The 17977-nt window shown below is 37.8% G+C and overlaps 1 protein-coding gene and 1 long non-coding RNA gene across 2 annotated transcripts; both read right to left on the bottom strand.

Annotated features, from left to right (window-relative positions):
* Positions 1–2709: 2709 nt before the first annotated feature.
* LOC309701896 lies at positions 2710–5502 on the bottom strand. Its single transcript, XR_014275290.1, has 4 exons — positions 5325–5502; positions 4286–4434; positions 3419–3583; positions 2710–3341 (listed from the first exon to the last, which is right to left on the bottom strand). It is a non-coding gene; the product is annotated as an uncharacterized lncRNA (long non-coding RNA).
* Positions 5503–8107: 2605 nt separating this feature from the next.
* On the bottom strand, positions 8108–14450 carry LOC309701826 (butyrophilin subfamily 3 member A2-like). The gene is made up of 6 exons (XM_082526097.1): positions 14387–14450; positions 13966–14073; positions 13426–13767; positions 10387–10674; positions 10179–10283; positions 8108–10047 (listed from the first exon to the last, which is right to left on the bottom strand). Exons 2-6 carry the CDS (start codon positions 14060–14062, stop codon positions 9455–9457), a joined length of 1425 nt encoding a protein of 474 aa, XP_082382223.1. The 5' UTR covers positions 14063–14073; positions 14387–14450; the 3' UTR covers positions 8108–9454.
* Between the last annotated feature and the right edge of the window lie 3527 nt (positions 14451–17977).

Below are 17977 nucleotides of genomic sequence, written 5' to 3'. Positions count from 1 at the left end.
ACAGTTCCACCATTTTTGCCTCACACTATTAATTTTGACAGCATATTTTGATTTAATTTTAGTCATAATCTTTTGACTAAAACATCTTTTAATTTTATTCTACTTTTATTTCACTAATAATATAGAATTATAATAGAATAAATCTAAATTTGATCCTCATGACTAAACTCTAAAGTGTAAAAGTTTGTTGTGTTTTTACCAGTGGGCGTTGCTCCACACAATTTAAAAAGTGTCTTTTTCCCCTTAACATCAAATGTGAAATGTTGGATTGTAGTGTTATTTTATGCCATGTTATACCCCGAATTAAAGATTGTGAATTATTATGTAGTTTTAGTTTGCATTATTCTCCTGAATTAGAAGAAGCTGATAACTATTGCATTAGTTAAACTGATTTGCATTACATTAAACTGCTGACTTGTTGTGAATGAAGGATATTGTTTTATGATGCATTATACTGCTGAGTTATAAGAAATACTGTTCGCAGAGAGTTATTGTCTTATTTGTCTGATTAGAAGAGAACAGAATATGCTGGAGTTTTCTGCCCCATCGCAGCAGGAGCAGATAAACAGGGAGCCAAGGTCGTAGCTTAGGCGCTGTGTGAGAGAAAGCATGTGGATGTTTAGGCTTTTTATGATAAGGTGGAGGCACCAGGGGCTATAAAAGTTTGAGCAATGCTCCACCATTTTGAGATCAGAGGCTGTCTGCATCAGTGTCCATCTCCCACGCGTGTGTTCATTAAAATCATCGTTTGACTCAACCCGACCGGACCAGTGTTGTTATTGTGGTTTTTTCTCTTGTTTCCATCCCCAATTTTGAACTCGTAACAGAAATGTATCCATATGTTTGCTCTTCTCTTCCTCCCAAGCGTTGACATTTTGTTGGGTTTTTTATGAGAAACAGGCAGCATAGGGGTTACGTAGCAAAAAAAAAAAAAAAAAAAAAAAAAGGTCTTGACAAAAACTATGAAATGATTGGTCAACTTAACTAACAGTCACTGCTGTGACCATAAGTTCAAGTCGATCCACAGATCATTTCCTGTGTGTTATCCCCCCCTTCACGCTCTCCCCCACCCTACTGCCTGTCTGCACTGCTGTTACGTTCCCCCCGAAGGGGTCTAGGCATGTGAGAGAGGGGACCAGTAACAAATGAGTCCAGAATCAGAATGAAAAAGGAAAACAGACAGAGTTGTTCTGTGTTAATGGAACTTTATTACGAAATGGTACAGGTGGGTTACAAACGACATTAACATCAACTTAAAGGGCCGGCAACGCCATCTTACCAATAAGGCCAAAGAAACAAAGAAAACGCTCGCAGCCAAGAAAGGCAGGAGGACTACCAAATAAACACAATAAAAAAGGAGGCACTTCCCACACTTCCTACCCTACTCCCCACCACGGGGAGACACTCTCAGGGCCCACAAGCCCGTCTGCTAGTGATGTGACGTTCTGTATCGAGGCTTCGAAGCGTGTGTCGAGTAATGGAGGGGGCGTTTCCGCGAAGCGCGTATCGAGGCTTGCTTCATTTATGGGAGGAGCTGAAAATGATGACGTCCGAAGCCTCGCTGCCCGGCTGTACCACGTGACTGGTTCAGGAAGCGGTTCGAACTTTGCCGCAAATAATCATTTTCCATACTGCCAGCATAAATATACACAGTATACTGCCATCACTACAATATAGATGTTTTACACACTCCTTTTGTTGTTGACATTTACAGGCTGTGTGCAAAATGCCACACTCTTCAAATGCATGCCAACTAATATTTTTACGTCCAGTAGGTGTCCTGCTAGAGCAAATGAAGCTTCAAGAAGCTTCGCGTTGGGGTGAACCAATTGGATGAAAAGCTTCAGTGCTTCATGAGGCTTCATCTGCCCATCACTACCGTCTGCTCACTGGTCCGAAAAAGGCTGTCTGGCCAACATCTAGCACAGAAACGCGTAGAGCCACCGAGGAAAAAGCCACCCTGCTCACAGCTCATCCCCAGTTTAAATAGCCTCAGAGGATGATTGCTGACTGGAGTCAGGTGGCAAACGAGGCTAATCAGCAGCAGCTGTGTCCTGGGGAGAGAGGAGAGTGAGAGAGACAGAGAGGAGTAGGAGTGGCAAGAGGGGTGGAGGCGGGGAGAGTGGGCAAACACCCCACCCACACACTCCCACAAGCCTCAAAGAACGTAACAACTGCCCTTTCCAATAAAAGCAAAAGACCTTGCTTTCTGAAAAAAATATTCTAACATCAGGCCATGCAGTAGAAAGACACAGTGAAGGCACTCAGCACCTCCACCCTTTTGTGACTCGTTTGTGTACGTAATTGGTACATTGTGATAAGGTGTTATCATACACTCAGAAAAATAAAGGTGCCAACTGGAACCAAAAGTGGTTCTTTAGACTGATGCCATAGAAGAACCTTTTTTGGTGCCACAAAGAACCTTTCAAACAATGGTTCTTTGAAGAACCATTTCTTTCAGTGGTTCATTAAAGAACCATTAAAGGTGCCCCAAAGAACCATCAAGAACTGGTTCTTTGGGGCACCTTTAATGGTTTTTCAAAGAACCTTTTTAAAAATGGTTCTTTAAAGAACCATTTTTAAAAAGGTCCTTCAAATGGTTCTTTAAAAGAACCATTTTAAAGAACCTTTTTTGAGTGGTTCTTTAAAAAACCATTTTAAATCTTTCAAAATAAAATGCATCATAAATTGAATTTGAGCAGGGTAAAATAAATACGAGCACAGCAAAGACATATATTAATGGTTTATTGTCATTTTAGTTGCCAAAAGACAAAAAGGCATTTTAACCCTCAGCACAACATCACTACTAATACACGTCACATATTAGTGTTTTAAACAGTAATAATTAAATATATTTGCTATACTATAAATAAATATATATAAATACTATAGCTACAGATAACACAACAAATAATAAATGTATTGTTTAATTAATAAAACATCAGAAAGTGATAAAACACATTAGAAATAGCAATAGCTTCATAACAGACCAATAAATCAACACATTTTCATCAGCAGATGTTTGCATGTTCAGTAAAAATATTTCAACAACAAGTTTATGATTAAAATGATCAATGAACTTCAGCCTTACGCTATGTAATGTACGTTTCATGTTGTACTCATAGTCCTTTGTTAGTCCAGTTTAGGATAATGTCTCTGACGTATGTATCATATCAAATATATGTCATATCTAAACAAGCCCACACCTGCAGTTGTTTCAGTTTTTCACTGGTGCTTCCTGTCAGCTGGTCAACCTCAGTCAGGTGGACATCCATATCAGCCAACCAAACGACAAGTTCCTCCCTTTGTGCTTCAAATCCCTCCCACTCTGAGACAAGGAGCTGAAAGAGAGAGAAAAGAGTCAATTATAAAGAAGAGAGAAAAGTGAAACCCTCCTCAGAAGGTCTGACTCGCATACCTGCAGTTGACCTGTGATGGACTCCAGTTTGGCGTTCACGTCATCCCTCGTCGATGCCAGCAGCCGAGTCTGCAGGGTGCCCTGGAAGAGCTGAGTTAATTCTCGACTCCTCCTGGTCAGGCTCTCCAGCTGGATGATCCGAGGTCTCCCCTCTCACCGCTGCCTCTGAACACAGAAACACAAATTGCATCTGAAGCAGGAGGTGCAGATTTTTTTTGCTATTCTTTTCTAAATCCAGGCTAGATCACGTGGAGGTATTTGGAAAACTTTTTTGGCAAGCGGACAACTGTCGTCTTGCAGAAAGTCAAATCAAACATATGCGATACACAATCAATTCACAAGAACACATTATAAAAAAATAAGTCCAGTTCTTGCCTGATTTCAAGTGAATTCTGCATCAAATCAGGGTGACAGAAGTAAAACGAGTGCACAAAGCCTCACTTTGTACAAGCCTGCTATTACAGTTCTCCTCTATGCAGACGACTTTCCTGTTTCCAAGGCACAACTTGGATCTGCTGTACGAATCTTATGGATACACACTAAATGAAACAATAGTGTGCATGACTCCAGATTCTGATCCCTCATCCTAATATGGTCCCAACATAGCAACAGTAATAAAGAAAATGTTGAGGCTTCAAAATACAAAGTCCATAAACTAATGGCTGACATGGGTTTTATCATAAGGGTGATAAATATACAGATTTCAGTCTGTCTTAGAGATTTGATGTTCATTTACCTGCAGATGCACTATACGTGCCTGTTCCGTGGTTTTTCACAACATTTTGCACATCACTATTTAATACAGGAAGTAGGTGAACTAAAACAAGTCATCTTTCTTTGTGAGATGACCATATTAATGAAACAAACCTCAATGACATCATAGGGATCCCTAAAGATGCTCCTGCTGCTTCTCTTCCTCCTCATCCTAAGCTTCCTTCTCCTTGTCCTCGCCTTCCATCCAATTGTAATTCAACCTAATTGTGTTTCCCCCCCTCCTCTTCCTCATTTTGTTGGAGCTGTGAACACAATTAATGTGAATCTGGATTAATTTGTGCAAACAAGAAACATCTACAGCTTTTTGGTCAGAGGTGCTCTTGTGATTTAAGCCGGGTAGAGTAGATTTATGTGTTGATATTTACACCCTGGCTGGATTACAAACTTTAACCATGTGCTGAACTTTGGCCCGGCGTTGATACCTCTTGTTAGTATAACGACCTCGTCTTAGCTTGTATGTATGATGTATGATGGTGGGTAAATGAAATATACAAAAAAATTAACTATATTACAAAAGAACATCTATCTTGGAAACATCAAATGACCGGAGCATAACTTGTCAACTAGTCCGAAACTAAGTTATGCAGGAACAGTCAAAGACACACCTTCTCATGTCACATTTCTATTCATTTCTATATAATTCGATTAGACAATAAAGAGTTATCTAATCTAATTATTCATTCAAAACACTTATGCATAGCTGTATTTTATACAGCTCATACAGAATTCAAAGTACAGGTTCATGTGAGTATTTAATGTACGGCTCAGATCTACAGAATTTCAGAGTTTCTAGAGCAGACACAGAGCTCACATCACAACAGGCTTCATGCGCCATTTTAGTGACTTTAACAATATATTAAATTTTAATTTCGGTCTAGCTGACATTAGGTTATGTACGCAGCACGCAATTGACCCACATATTTTAGAAGCCAAAGGTTCAAATTAGCTGGGAGCAGCTTCACTTAATTATAACAGTGGTTTTGTTGGGAAAACAGTTGGATACTAAATTGCGCTGACCTCAACGGCTAACGTATCTAGCTAATCGCTACTGTTAGCACAACATTAACAGCAAGCTACAATGACGAGTAACAAAAACAAAACAGTAATAAGGTTTTTAATGAAAATGTTTTACCTTTTCTAATAGTCCCAGAATCCACAGCTTCAAAGTCCAGCAGGTACTGAAGACTATTATCCGTTTTGCTGTCACCATCCGTGAGTTTTTTTTCCCAAAAGGTCAAGGCCCGCCGCTCGCGCACTCTGTCTGCGCATGTGCATCCCAACGACTGACCCCCTCCGTCCGTGTTCTGACGTCACTGTCTCTCTCCCTGTCATTTATTTGGCTCGAAACACATGTTAACAAATTGCTCAGTGATGAACAACTACTCAGATCATTTACCTAAGCAGTGCGCTTTGTCAAAACGAAGTGTGTGTTCATTACACTGACATTCTGTTCTGCAATTGTTATTTACTTGTATTTTATAATTTGACTTTACATACTGATGGGTGGTTTGTAAAGTTTACAATAACTAGTATTATCATTATGCTATATTTTCAAAAATATACAATAATCTCAAAAGTATAATGCCTTGGAGTAGAAAATAGTAATGCTTTATTAAAATTTAAAACTAAAGTACAGTGTTTGAATGCACGTATTGTGTCTACTGTTTGTTAACTCACCATATTCATAATGTGTTTGTGGGGTTAGGGGTGTGTGGGTGTGTGTGTGTGTGTGTGTGGGGGGGGGGGGGGGTAGGGTCTTTAGGCTTTGGCCCCCACCCCTGCCACCAGTATATTTTTAAGCAAATATTTCTAACTTTTATTTGAATATTCAGTTTCCTACCATCTTCTCTTAAAGGGTAATTGTCAGGTACAGTGGGGCAAAAAAGTATTTAGTCAGCCACCGATTGTGCAAGTTCCCCCACTTAAAATGATGACAGAGGTCAGTAATTTGCACCAGAGGTACACTTCAACTGTGAGAGACAGAATGTGAAAAAAAAATCCATGAATCCACATGGTAGGATTTGTAAAGAATTTATTCGTAAATTAGGGTGGAAAATAAGTATTTGGTCACCTCAAACAAGGAAAATCTCTGGCTCTCACAGACCTGTAACGTCTTCTGTAAGAAGCTTTTCTGTCCCCCACTCGTTACCTGTATGAATGGCACCTGTTTGAACTCATCATCTGTATAAAAGACACCTGTCCACAGCCTCAAACAGTCAGACTCCAAACTCTGCCATGGCCAAGACCAAAGAGCTTTCGAAGGACACCAGGAAAAGTATTGTAGACCTGCACCAGACTGGGAAGAGTGAATCTACAATAGGCAAGCAGCTTGGTGTGAAAAAATCAACTGTGGGAGCAATCATCAGAAAATGGAAGACATACAAGACCACTGATAATCTCCCTCGATCTGGGGCTCCACGCAAGATCTCATCCCGTGGGGTCAAAATGATCATGAGAACGGTGAGCAAAGATCCCAGAACCACACGGGGGGACCTGGTGAATGACCTGCAGAGAGCTGGGACCAAAGTAACAAAGGTCACCATCAGTAACACACTACAACGGCAGGGAATCAAATCCCGCAGTGCCAGACGTGTTCCGCTGCTGAAGCCAGTGCATGTCCAGGCCCGTCTGAAGTTTGCCAGAGAGCACATGGATGATACAGCAGAGGATTGGGAGAATGTCATGTGGTCAGATGAAACCAAAGTAGAACTTTTTGGTATAAACTCAACTCGTCGTGTTTGGAGGAAGAAGAATACTGAGTTGCATCCCAAGAACACCATACCTACTGTGAAGCATGGGGGTGGAAACATCATGCTATGGGGCTGTTTTTCTGCCAAGGGGACAGGACGACTGATCCGTGTTAAGGACAGAATGAATGGGGCCATGTATCGTGAGATTTTGAGCCAAAACCTCCTTCCATCAGTGAGAACTTTGAAGATGAAACCAGGCTGGGTCTTCCAACATGACAATGATCCAAAACACACCGCCCGGGCAACAAAGGAGTGGCTCCGTAAGAAGCATTTGAAAGTCCTGGAGTGGCCTAGCCAGTCTCCAGACCTCAACCCCATAGAAAATCTGTGGCGGGAGTTGAAAGTCCGTGTTGCTCGGCGACAGCCCCAAAACATCACTGCTCTCGAGAAGATCTGCATGGAGGAATGGGCCAAAATACCAGCTACTGTGTGTGCAAACCTGGTAAAGACCTATAGTAAACGTTTGACCTCTGTTATTGCCAACAAAGGTTATGTTACAAAGTATTGAGTTGTATTTTTGTTATTGACCAAATACTTATTTTCCACCCTGATTTATGAATAAATTCTTTACAAATCCTACCATGTGAATTCATGGAATTTTTTTTCACATTCTGTCTCTCACAGTTGAAGTGTACCTCTGGTGCAAATTACTGACCTCTGTCATCGTTTTAAGTGGGGGAACTTGCACAATCGATGGCTGACTAAATACTTTTTTGCCCCACTGTATCCCGCCCTTCCCCTTCGCACACACATGCACACAAAGTAAACACAGTATAATTCACAGCCTCATTATAGTGAATAAATATTTATGCCATTTACACCATCAAACTTAGATTGCTAAGGATGAAGAACCTTTTGTTCTTTAAAGAACCATTTGTAATAGCTGAAGAACCATCCACAAAATAAAAAGGTTATTTGACGTATGATGGTTCTTTAAAGAACCATGAAGACATCTGAAGAACCATTTAAGAACCATAATTTTTCTGAGTGTACATTCAAGGAATCTGAGGTTGAAATAACAAGAAGTTGCATAACTTCTTCTTTTGATAACCACTTAAAATTCAACCCTTTCCTCAATAAGTTATATTAATTTATTTTTTCAAGCTAAAGTCATCAGGACACATTTGAATAATCAATATATAACAAATTTAAAAAATGAGTACATATGTTGTTTATACATATCAAAGAACCATTAATTTGAATTTGTAAATTGCTCACATACACAACAATAAGTAACCAATGTCACACTGAAATGTACAACATAACATTTATAAAAACAACATGGAAAAACCAAGAAAAAGCATTAAAAGAATAAAAATCATCAACATGCAAACGATTTGTACACACATTCACAAAACCAACATTTTAACTGCCGTTTCATATTAGCATACCTTACAATTAAATTATCCCACTTCTATCTATTCTTCTGTGTTAGTTGTAGTAAGAAGCTTTGTTATCAAGTTCCAGTGCACAGATCACACTTCCATCACTGATTTACACCTTGGTTAATGTCATCCTGAGATCTCACATGTTGACATGGTGGGTTAGTGACTCTTAGGATGACTTCCAAGGTGACAGCTCCACAGAAAGTGTCATTGACTTCATCTCAGTTCAACTTGAAAGATTTGAACTGAAGCCAACTGTTTTGTACTTGGCTTCAGTTCTAAAAGGTGACTCCCCAACAACTTTTAGCTGTTGGGTAGTCAGTTCTCAGAGGAGAATTAAAATGCTTTCATGAACCTAAAAAAAGAACTCCAGTTGACTTCAACCTAATATTTAAGACTGCCACAATCTGGAAGACCAAGAATATACCCTGATATCTCAAATTAACTCCTAACAGTAAGTAGAAGATTTAAAAATAAATAAATAAAACAAAACATTGCTCAGCACTTGTTTGCTGACAAGATACAGCAGTACTTACCACAGCATCTTTTCCGTCAAATTCATAACCACTGGTTTAGCTGATGTTAAAAATTGACTTTCACCACATTTTCTCAACTACTTCACCACTTTTGGAATTAATCCCACTGATCAGTAATAATACTTACAAATACTCATATATTCATATCTCAGGACCGTAGCATTATAATTTAAATATTAAATTAATATTAAATTGAATTAAATCATTGCTTTTAATAAATACAAACTGTATTTATGGAATTAGTCATATTCTAGATTGACCAAAATACTAAAATATAATCTGCTTTAATTTCTTTAATGCTTACATGGACTTTCTTTGGTTAGCTATAAGAACATTTAAAATTGTATGTCCCATCTCACTTTTAAGTCTGCTGATCAAGAGCAGTAATTACAGTTTAGTTATTACAAAATGCTAACTGGCTCTTTCTGCCAACTGGGCTTTCTCAGATGAAGCTTCAAAACTTCAGAACAGCCTCTATTGCCAAACCAGGTCATCTACCTCACTAACAGTATTCAAATCCCAAATGAAAATATATCTATATATTCTCACTGTGCTTTTAAATTTCATATTATTTTTAATTTACAGTATGAGTTACACTACTGTGTCATTTAAACAATTTTTTTTGCCCCGCCTAATAATTTTGAAATCTCTATTATTTTTCGGCAGATTCTCAAACTTCGATTGGATCTCATTTCTCTTACTCTCTATCTCATTCATTTGTCTTTTCATTAGCACCAAGTGTTTCTCCAGTTCATCTTTCTGTTGTGTCATTCTAGAAATCTCATCATTTATAGTCTTTATTAGCTTGTCTGTATTAAATCCAAACTGTTGATTATTTTGTTTTACCTTATCTATTTCCCCTTTTACATCGATCATGATTTCTTTTAGTTTGAAGTATCCCTTTGCTTTATCTCCCTTTGCTACAGCATCATTTTCAACTGATTTAATCTTCTCCTCATTCTCCATAGCCAGTCTTTCTGCCTCCTTTGTTTGGCTGTTAAATTGTTCTTTCTGCTCTGCTATTTGAGTCAAAATCTCCTTTAGAATATCATTCATCTTCTGTACTGCATTCTTTTGTTTTTCCTCACACACTTTTAACTCTTCATCAAGTTTTCCATTTTTGTTGCCCAAATCTTCCAGGAAAGACTGACATTCTGTGGTAGGAGTAACTTGAGTTTTCATCTCTGTGGAAAAAAATTAAAATTTTAAATTAAACATATACATTTTTTACATGTATTTAGTTCAAAATGCCACAATTTCACAGACTTTGACATGAAATAAATGTATAAATAAATCAAATATATTACTGACTCACTGTTTTTCCACATAAAAATAGCGACTGCAAGAACAAATATGAGGCAGAAAATGACATTAAAGGTGACAGGAACAACACAGCTTACAGGAACCATGAAGAAATCATCTGAAACAAAAGAAAACAATTATATTTTAAAAGCACAACAAACCTTCATTTCCTTTAAAGGGATTATATTTAGGTAAATTTTTTTTTTAATATATATTCTAACCTGGAACATATATGTGTGTCTCTCTGCTCTGGTTGGTGTTCCTCTGTTGGACTCTGCAGGTGATGTTGTTGCTGTGTCTCTTCTCCACAGTCACTCTGCTGCTGACAGTATAGAGGTCATTAGGACCTCTGAGTGCTTCCGTAGGTCCAGCAGAGAGGAGGTTTCCCTCACCGTCCAACCATATTACTTCAGGCTCTGGATACCAGCCTGCAGAGTTACAGTCCAGCATCACTCCACTGCTCGCTTTATCAAGTCCTGCTAACTTGGCACCAGGTTGGGAGGAAGCACCTGATGACAAAAAGAGATATTTCATCAATAATTCATCTGATACTTAAACTAAATCAATGATGCTTTTGTTTTCCATAAATCATCATTTACAGAAATAATCTCTGGCACATGTTGGTAGCAGTTCAAAGTACATATTTAAACTTTTGTGTAACCACATAGTTAAACTAAAATAGGTTTACCTCAAGAGAATGAACATCCTCATCATGTATTGTCAGTGTTTTTTTTTTTGTCTGTTTAAATGTCTCGTGATTATTTTCATGTTGGCCTGAAATCAAATATCTCCATCTGCTGATACTGCAGCTTATTGCAACTGAATGAAAGTACATTTCAAGCTTTGGAGAGGCAAACTGTGAAACGGACATGGTGGATTGGCAAGTATATTACACACTCTATTTTGCTGTGATACTAGGCTGAAGTATTGTCCCTAGTGTAGTAATTTGTACATTTGGTTTGAGCGAGAAAGAACCGTTAAAAACATTGACTCAGCACAATAACCTCTATCAAATAATGTTCTTAATTGTTCTTAATGTGACCCCATTCATAGTGTTTTTAATTCTTAGAGTCAGTTAAAGTACTGTATTATTCCTTTTAATATTTTTTAATTACTTTGTTTTTTATTCTGACTGCTTTTAGTTTTTTATTTTACTGCATGTTAACTTGCTGTGCATCACTTTTGTCTCCAATGTTTAATATGCTATACACATAAACTTCCTTAACTTTGGGTGCCAATTTTAGTAATTTTGATTTTATGCCTCTCTCTCCTACATTTCATTTTTCTTTCCTTTGCACTAGGTAGCTCTCCAGCTGATTTTTTTACTTTCTGTCATTCTAGTAATCTCACCAGTAATTATCTGTATGAGTTTGTCTGAAATCCTTTAAAGTTTTGGGGTTTTTTGTCTCATCTTATACGGTTCCCCTTTGATTTCAGTCAAGATTTCTTTTAGTCCTAAGTATTGCTTTTCTCTTATCATTCTCGCCAGCCACTGTTTCTGTGATTGGTTTTATTTTTTGACATATTGTACTTTCTACTTCTGTCAAAATATCAAACATCTGTGCTGTATTGTTTCATTTTCCTAAACATACTTCTAACTCCTCTTCAAGGTGTCCCTTTTTGTCATCCAAAGCTACTCACACACTGATCAGTTTTCACTGACCTCAGTGACTTACTTCACTTTAGCTTTTATTTGCTGGTTTAAGCAATAAATGTATCTCAGTGCCCACGTTACATACTTGGGCACTAAAATACATTAATGTGCTTAAATGTGTCATCATTACAGCACACTAGTTGAGTTGTGACAAGCTGTAAGTGAGACATCTGTCAGGCAATGTCCACAAACGTATGGAGGACCACAAGAGCCACACGCATTGAAATAAAGACTTTGGTGCTTAAAGAATGAATTGTAGAATAAATTCATTTTCGAATTCCACATTAAAAACTGTTTTTCAAAATGTTTTTTAAAATGCCGATTCCACTCCTCATTTCAAAATCCCGTTCCCTGTTCTGTAACGGATTACCTCAGGGATAAACATTTGGATTAGCAACTTCATTTAAAAAATCCGGCTGCAATGCAAATTAGCCACACCATGGGATGTAAGGAGCTCTCTGATTCATTGGACAGAAACAGGCTGGCTGCCTGGATTTTTCTATGCTGCCGTTTGTGCTCATAGCTTGGCCCTGCCCATATTGAAAAGAAATAGTAAAAACTTATAAAAGACTTAAATAAGACGTGGCCTACTTCATATAGTAAATCATATAAGGCTTATATGATTTACTCATGAAAGTGGCCAGTTTCTCATTACTTTCATATATTGTTTTAGTAAGTATCCAAAACATACAAGTTTCATTTATATGATTTTTCAAGGGATCGTATATCTGTTTTCACTCTTGTATGCTTTTCATACAAGTTTCACACAAGACAGATACAAACTTTATAAGATTTATATATATCTTTTCCATATGGTTGCTAAGAAGCGCGTGTGCTTGAACAAAGGCCGTTCAGCCTCAGAATTTACACTCAGCTAGACACGGATATGTGAAGAATGAAGGGACCCTGCAGTGAAATGGAGATTGAACCTCTCACGTGCGCCTCTTTACTCAATCTGACCACCTGTTGAAGGTAACATGCTAATATGGCTAACGCTAGCATCACCACATGTAACCCCGTTATTTTAAGGTCATCTTAGCTTATGGAAATGTTATGTCGCAGTTGTACGAGCTAGCTAGGTGTTTTGTAAGCTGCTGTGCTCTTCATAAATAAAGCTTGAAGCAGCTCAGACTGTTAGAACCAGCACTGAGCCCTGTCACATTTATACAGTGTTAGAGCAATGGCTGCAATCTACAGCCTTTAAACTGGCGATTAAAGTGCTGACAGTAAACTCGTCAGTCCAGATGTTACCACATTACTTTGTGAAACTTAAGAGAACAGGAAAGGGAAATGGATTTTAAACTGAGGAGTGGAATCACCATTTGAAGTTGTCTTTTAAAAAACATTTTGAAAATCAGGTTTTTAATGTGTAATTCGAAAATGAATTTGCAAATGCAGAATTCATTTTACAATTTATTATTTAAGCACAGAATTATTTATTTTGATGTGCGGGGCTCTTGTGGTCCTCCACATAAACCCAGTGTGTGATTGCAATAATACAAAAGAACACCATGAATATAACCAAGACAGCAGTAATTTGATAAAGCAGCAATTCAAAACCTACTCATAGCTCATTAAGAAGATATAGCAGAGTTTATTTACTTACCAACTAGAAGCTCAACAAAATATTCTTTACTCTGTTGTGGAATGTAGCATCTGTATCTTCCACTATCAGAGACTTTCAGTTTGGACAGCTTCAGTGAAACATCTCCGTCCTTTAGCTTATCGTTAGACAGTGACACTCTTCCCTTGTAGGCTGTGTTTTGGTCAGTCTGAAGCTCCTGTCCATTGTGCCGCACAAACACAAATCGGGGGTTTAGATCAGGTTTTCCCCACTCGATTGTCATCTGAACAGCGTCCACAGGAGGTTCCAGATGGCATGGCAAAACAACGTCGTCACCATCCACTGCTATTAATGGCTGATAAGGACTGATCTCCTGTGAATGTCCTGGTAAAAAGTAACTTTATTTTAAATTAACTTCAAAATGTGCTTGCAGTCCTGTTTAATAGGTTATTTTATTTGATGAATAAAAATAGTGGGTGGAGACTGCAGTTATACAGTTTGACAGTTTTCTTGCTTTCTGTTTCCAAGAATCACACCTTAACAGTTAAACTGAATACTTGCTGATATATGTGTAAATGCTACCTATGCAAACGAGTGTCAGGAGAAGTACAATTGCAGTGTGTTGGAAAAGCAAAGCACTGATTCTTCTGAGCAGAGGCTTAAGAAATAGTCCTTCCATGATGAATGGTCCTGGGGTGATAAAAATTCAAAGAATCACATGTATCACATTTTAGCAAATGTTTTTGAATTATTGTTATTCACAACAGAAGACAATACTATATGAGTATTTATTTAAACAAAATTGACCATTTTGCGGCATAATCTCTGCATTTATAATTGCTATATCAAGGATAAGAGTTTTACATGTAGTCCTCCTGACCTCCTGAATTTTTTTTCCTTCGTTATTAATCATTTGTAAAAAAGTGTCAGAATATAATGAAACATAGCACCAACAATTTAACAATCTTTAATAAACTCAATGAAAAAACAAAAACTTAAATACCTGTAGGTCTGTGATCGTTCTCAGTAAATACCTGTACACTTATCAAAACAACCCTTCTCCACTTGGTAAGCTATGTTCAAAATCCTCAAGCTGGTTTGTACTTTGATCCCAACCACATAAAAAAAGGTGGTGTGTGTGTGTGTTTGTGTGTGTGCGTAAAAAAAAGAGGTAGTGTTTAATATATGCAATTCAACATGGATGCATGGATACTACAGACATATCATCTCTAATTCATCCTTACAATTTGCTAAAGAAAGAAAACTTTAGACAATTACGTACATTAAAAAAGATGACATGGTGTGTGTGTGGTTTTACTTACTACTGATTTTTTTATTGTTTTATTGTTTCAGAAAAAACTGACTGGATAATATTTAATCCAAGATACTTTTAGATAGATAATATAAAACGATTTGTACTTTGAACACACAGATTTATTTGCAAACCATGGACATAAAGGCTTGAATATGCTGTGCACTGAGGCTTTTGTTGTTCAACTGCAATTATAATCGTACAAGTTTTCATTGATTTTAATCGTTAACAAACTTGCATTTATATAACACCTCAGCTCTGTCGACTACTGAACAGACATATTGTGTTTTTATTAATATCATTTGATGGAACACTTTTATTTACAAATAAATATGTGGAACAGAATCGTGTAGACAGTTAAAGTCTTTTAGAACATGGGAAAAACATACTGGCATTTACAGACACCTTTTTTATTACACTTACATCCCAGTAGCACAGCAGACAGTTTAAAACCTTAAGTTAAAATGACTACCACTCATACATACTCATTAAATGTGTTATGTTTACAGCATGTGTTGCTTAAAAGGCAAAATTCAGTAAGCAGCATCAGAAATAGTGATGTGTCATTTGTAAACAAGCCGGCTCTTAAGAGACAATTCTTTGTAGCAAACAACAAGAGTCAACTCTTCAGTTGCTTCTCCTCAACTTTGCTGAGAATCCATGCAGGCCAACCGCAACTGCAGGACTCTATTTTGCAAAGACAGACTTGGGTCATACAATTATATCAAAGATTGTAAGAGGAGAGACTTTCTAAATCAGTGAGTGTAGTGGTTTGAGACGGAGACGCAAAATTGAAAAAACAAGTAACAATAGAAAAGGAGCAAGATCTGCTTTCCAATGTTACTGGAGACTGCAAAGCTGAGTGCAGAATTAGTAAAAATTTGGAGCCTGCTAAAATGACTTTAAATTTTCTTCAACTTTAAATTTTTTAAATTTTAAATTTTTTTTAAAATTTAAATTTTTACAAAAGATTTCTAACTTTTGGTCAATACCTTAAATCACATGTACAGTACTATGTACCTTACATCACGTGTACCATGCTCTTGTAGTAGCAAATGCAAAAAATAAGTCTTTTATAAAAGACTAAGCACACACACACACACACACACACACACACACACACACACTATCCACTCATATTTGCTAAATTAGGTTTAACAGCTCAGAATGAATAAATAGTCCTTGGGGAGTCATAAGAACCAGCTCCTTTAAGTTAGCCAAGCCAAAAGAGTTTTGAAAAGAGCTGGACCTCCTATCACTTATCAGAAATAGGTACACACACAAACAGAACACTTCTATTTTGTATATGTAGAAAAAGTTTCAGAGTTAAAATTAAGTTTCAATTCAACTCCGTTTCAATAACTTTAAGACACTTAAATGTTGTCAAAAATGTCAAAGGTTCAAAGTACTACTCATTAAGCAATTTAAGATTTTCTATTTTTATTTAACTATTCACTAAATCCCTATTGTCCTATCACATGAACTGCAGATCCTCAGGGTATTGCTATTTGATAACTACTTGGAAACCTGAGCTTTTCAGATTTTGGATGAATTTAACAAAGATTAATTTTCTGTTCCCCATTTCTTTTTTTTTTTTACTCCACCTATGTGACACGCTGCTCTGACTGGTCATGACATTACCTCTATATTCTATATACAGTGGCTTCCAAAATTATTCGGCCCCCTTGAACTTTCCGACATTTTGTCACATTACAGCCACAAACATGAATCAATTTTATTGGAATTCCACGTAAAGACCAACACAAAGTGGTGTACACGTGAGAAGTGGAATGAAAATCATACATGATTCCAAACATTTTTTTCAAATAAATAACTGCAAAGTGGGGTGTGCGTAATTATTCAGCCCCCTTTGGTCTGAGTGCAGTCAGTTGCCCATAGACATTGCCTGATGAGTGCTAATGACTAAATAGAGTGCACCTGTGTGTAATCTAATGTCAGTACAAATACAGCTGCTCTGTGACGGCCTCACAGGTTGTCTAAGAGAATATTGGGAGCAACAACACCATAAAGTCCAAAGAACACACCAGACAGGTCAGGGATAAAGTTATTGAGAAATTTAAAGCAGGCTTAAGCTACAAAAAGATTTCCCAAGCCTTGAACATCCCACGGAGCACTGTTCAAGCGATCATTCAGAAATGGAAGGAGTATGGCACAACTGTAAACCTACCAAGACAAGGCCGTCCACCTAAACTCACAGGCCGAACAAGGAAAGCACTGATCAGAAATGCAGCCAAGAGGCCCATGGTGACTCTGGACGAGCTGCAGAGATCTACAGCTCAGGTGGGGGAATCTGCCCATAGGACAACTATTAGTCGTGCACTGCACAAAGTTGGCCTTTATGGAAGAGTGGCAACAAGAAAGCCATTGTTAACAGAAAACCATAAGAAGTCCCGTTTGCAGTTTACCACAAGCCATGTGGGGGACACAACAAACATGTGGAAGAAGGTGCTCTGGTCAGACGAGACCAAAATGGAACTTTTTGGCCAAAATGCAAAACGCTATGTGTGGTGGAAAACTAACACTGCACATCACTCTGAACACACCATCCCCACTGTCAAATATGATGGTGGCAGCATCATGCTCTGGGGGTACTTCTCTTCAGCAGGGACAGGGAAGCTGGTCAGAGTTGATGGGAAGATGGATGGAGCCAAATACAGGGCAATCTTGGAAGAAAACCTCTTGGAGTCAAAAGACTTGAGACTGGGGCGGAGGTTCACCTTCCAGCAGGACAATGACCCTAAACATAAAGCCAGGGCAACAATGGAACGGTTTAAAACAAAACATATCCATGTGTTAGACTGGCCCATTCAAAGTCCAGATCTAAATCCAATCGAGAATCTGTGGCAAGATCTCAAAACTGCTGTTCACAAACGCTGTCCATCTAATCTGACTGAGCTGGAGCTATTTTGCAAAGAACAATGGGCAAGGATTTCAGTCTCTAGATGTGCAAAGCTGGTAGAGACATACCCTAAAAGACTGGCAGCTGTAATTGCAGCAAAAGGTGGTTCTACAAAGTGTTGACTCAGGGGGCTGAATAATTACGCACACCCCACTTTTCAGTTATTTATTTGTAAAAAAAATGTTTGGAATCATGTATGATTTTCGTTCCACTCCTCAATTTCCACTTCTCAAGGGGCCAACTTTTGCAAGCCACTGTAAGTAAACACTAAACAGCCATCTCAGAGGTAAACAATATGAAAAGCCCTAAAAAAAAAAAAGTTATTATTGCTCAAGCAAGTTCAAAGACTCTAAATGTGCACG

Source organism: Aulonocara stuartgranti (genome assembly GCF_965226115.1).
Source record: "Aulonocara stuartgranti genome assembly, chromosome: 3".
Classification (NCBI taxonomy): Eukaryota; Metazoa; Chordata; class Actinopteri; order Cichliformes; family Cichlidae; genus Aulonocara; species Aulonocara stuartgranti.
The sequence above is the reverse complement of the archived record's forward strand: the minus strand, read 5'-3'. Positions and strand labels throughout refer to the sequence as shown.

Coding starts and splice junctions, on each gene's coding strand:
- LOC309701826 (XM_082526097.1), bottom strand. CDS start 14,062: ATGGAAGGACTATTTCTTAAGCCTCTGCTCAGAAGAATCAGTGCTTTG. Junction 10,284..10,386: donor GACACACATATATGTTCCAG/GTTAGAATATAT, acceptor CTTTTGTTTCAG/ATGATTTCTTCATGGTTCCT. Junction 10,048..10,178: donor TATTTTTATGTGGAAAAACA/GTGAGTCAGTAA, acceptor TTTTTTCCACAG/AGATGAAAACTCAAGTTACT.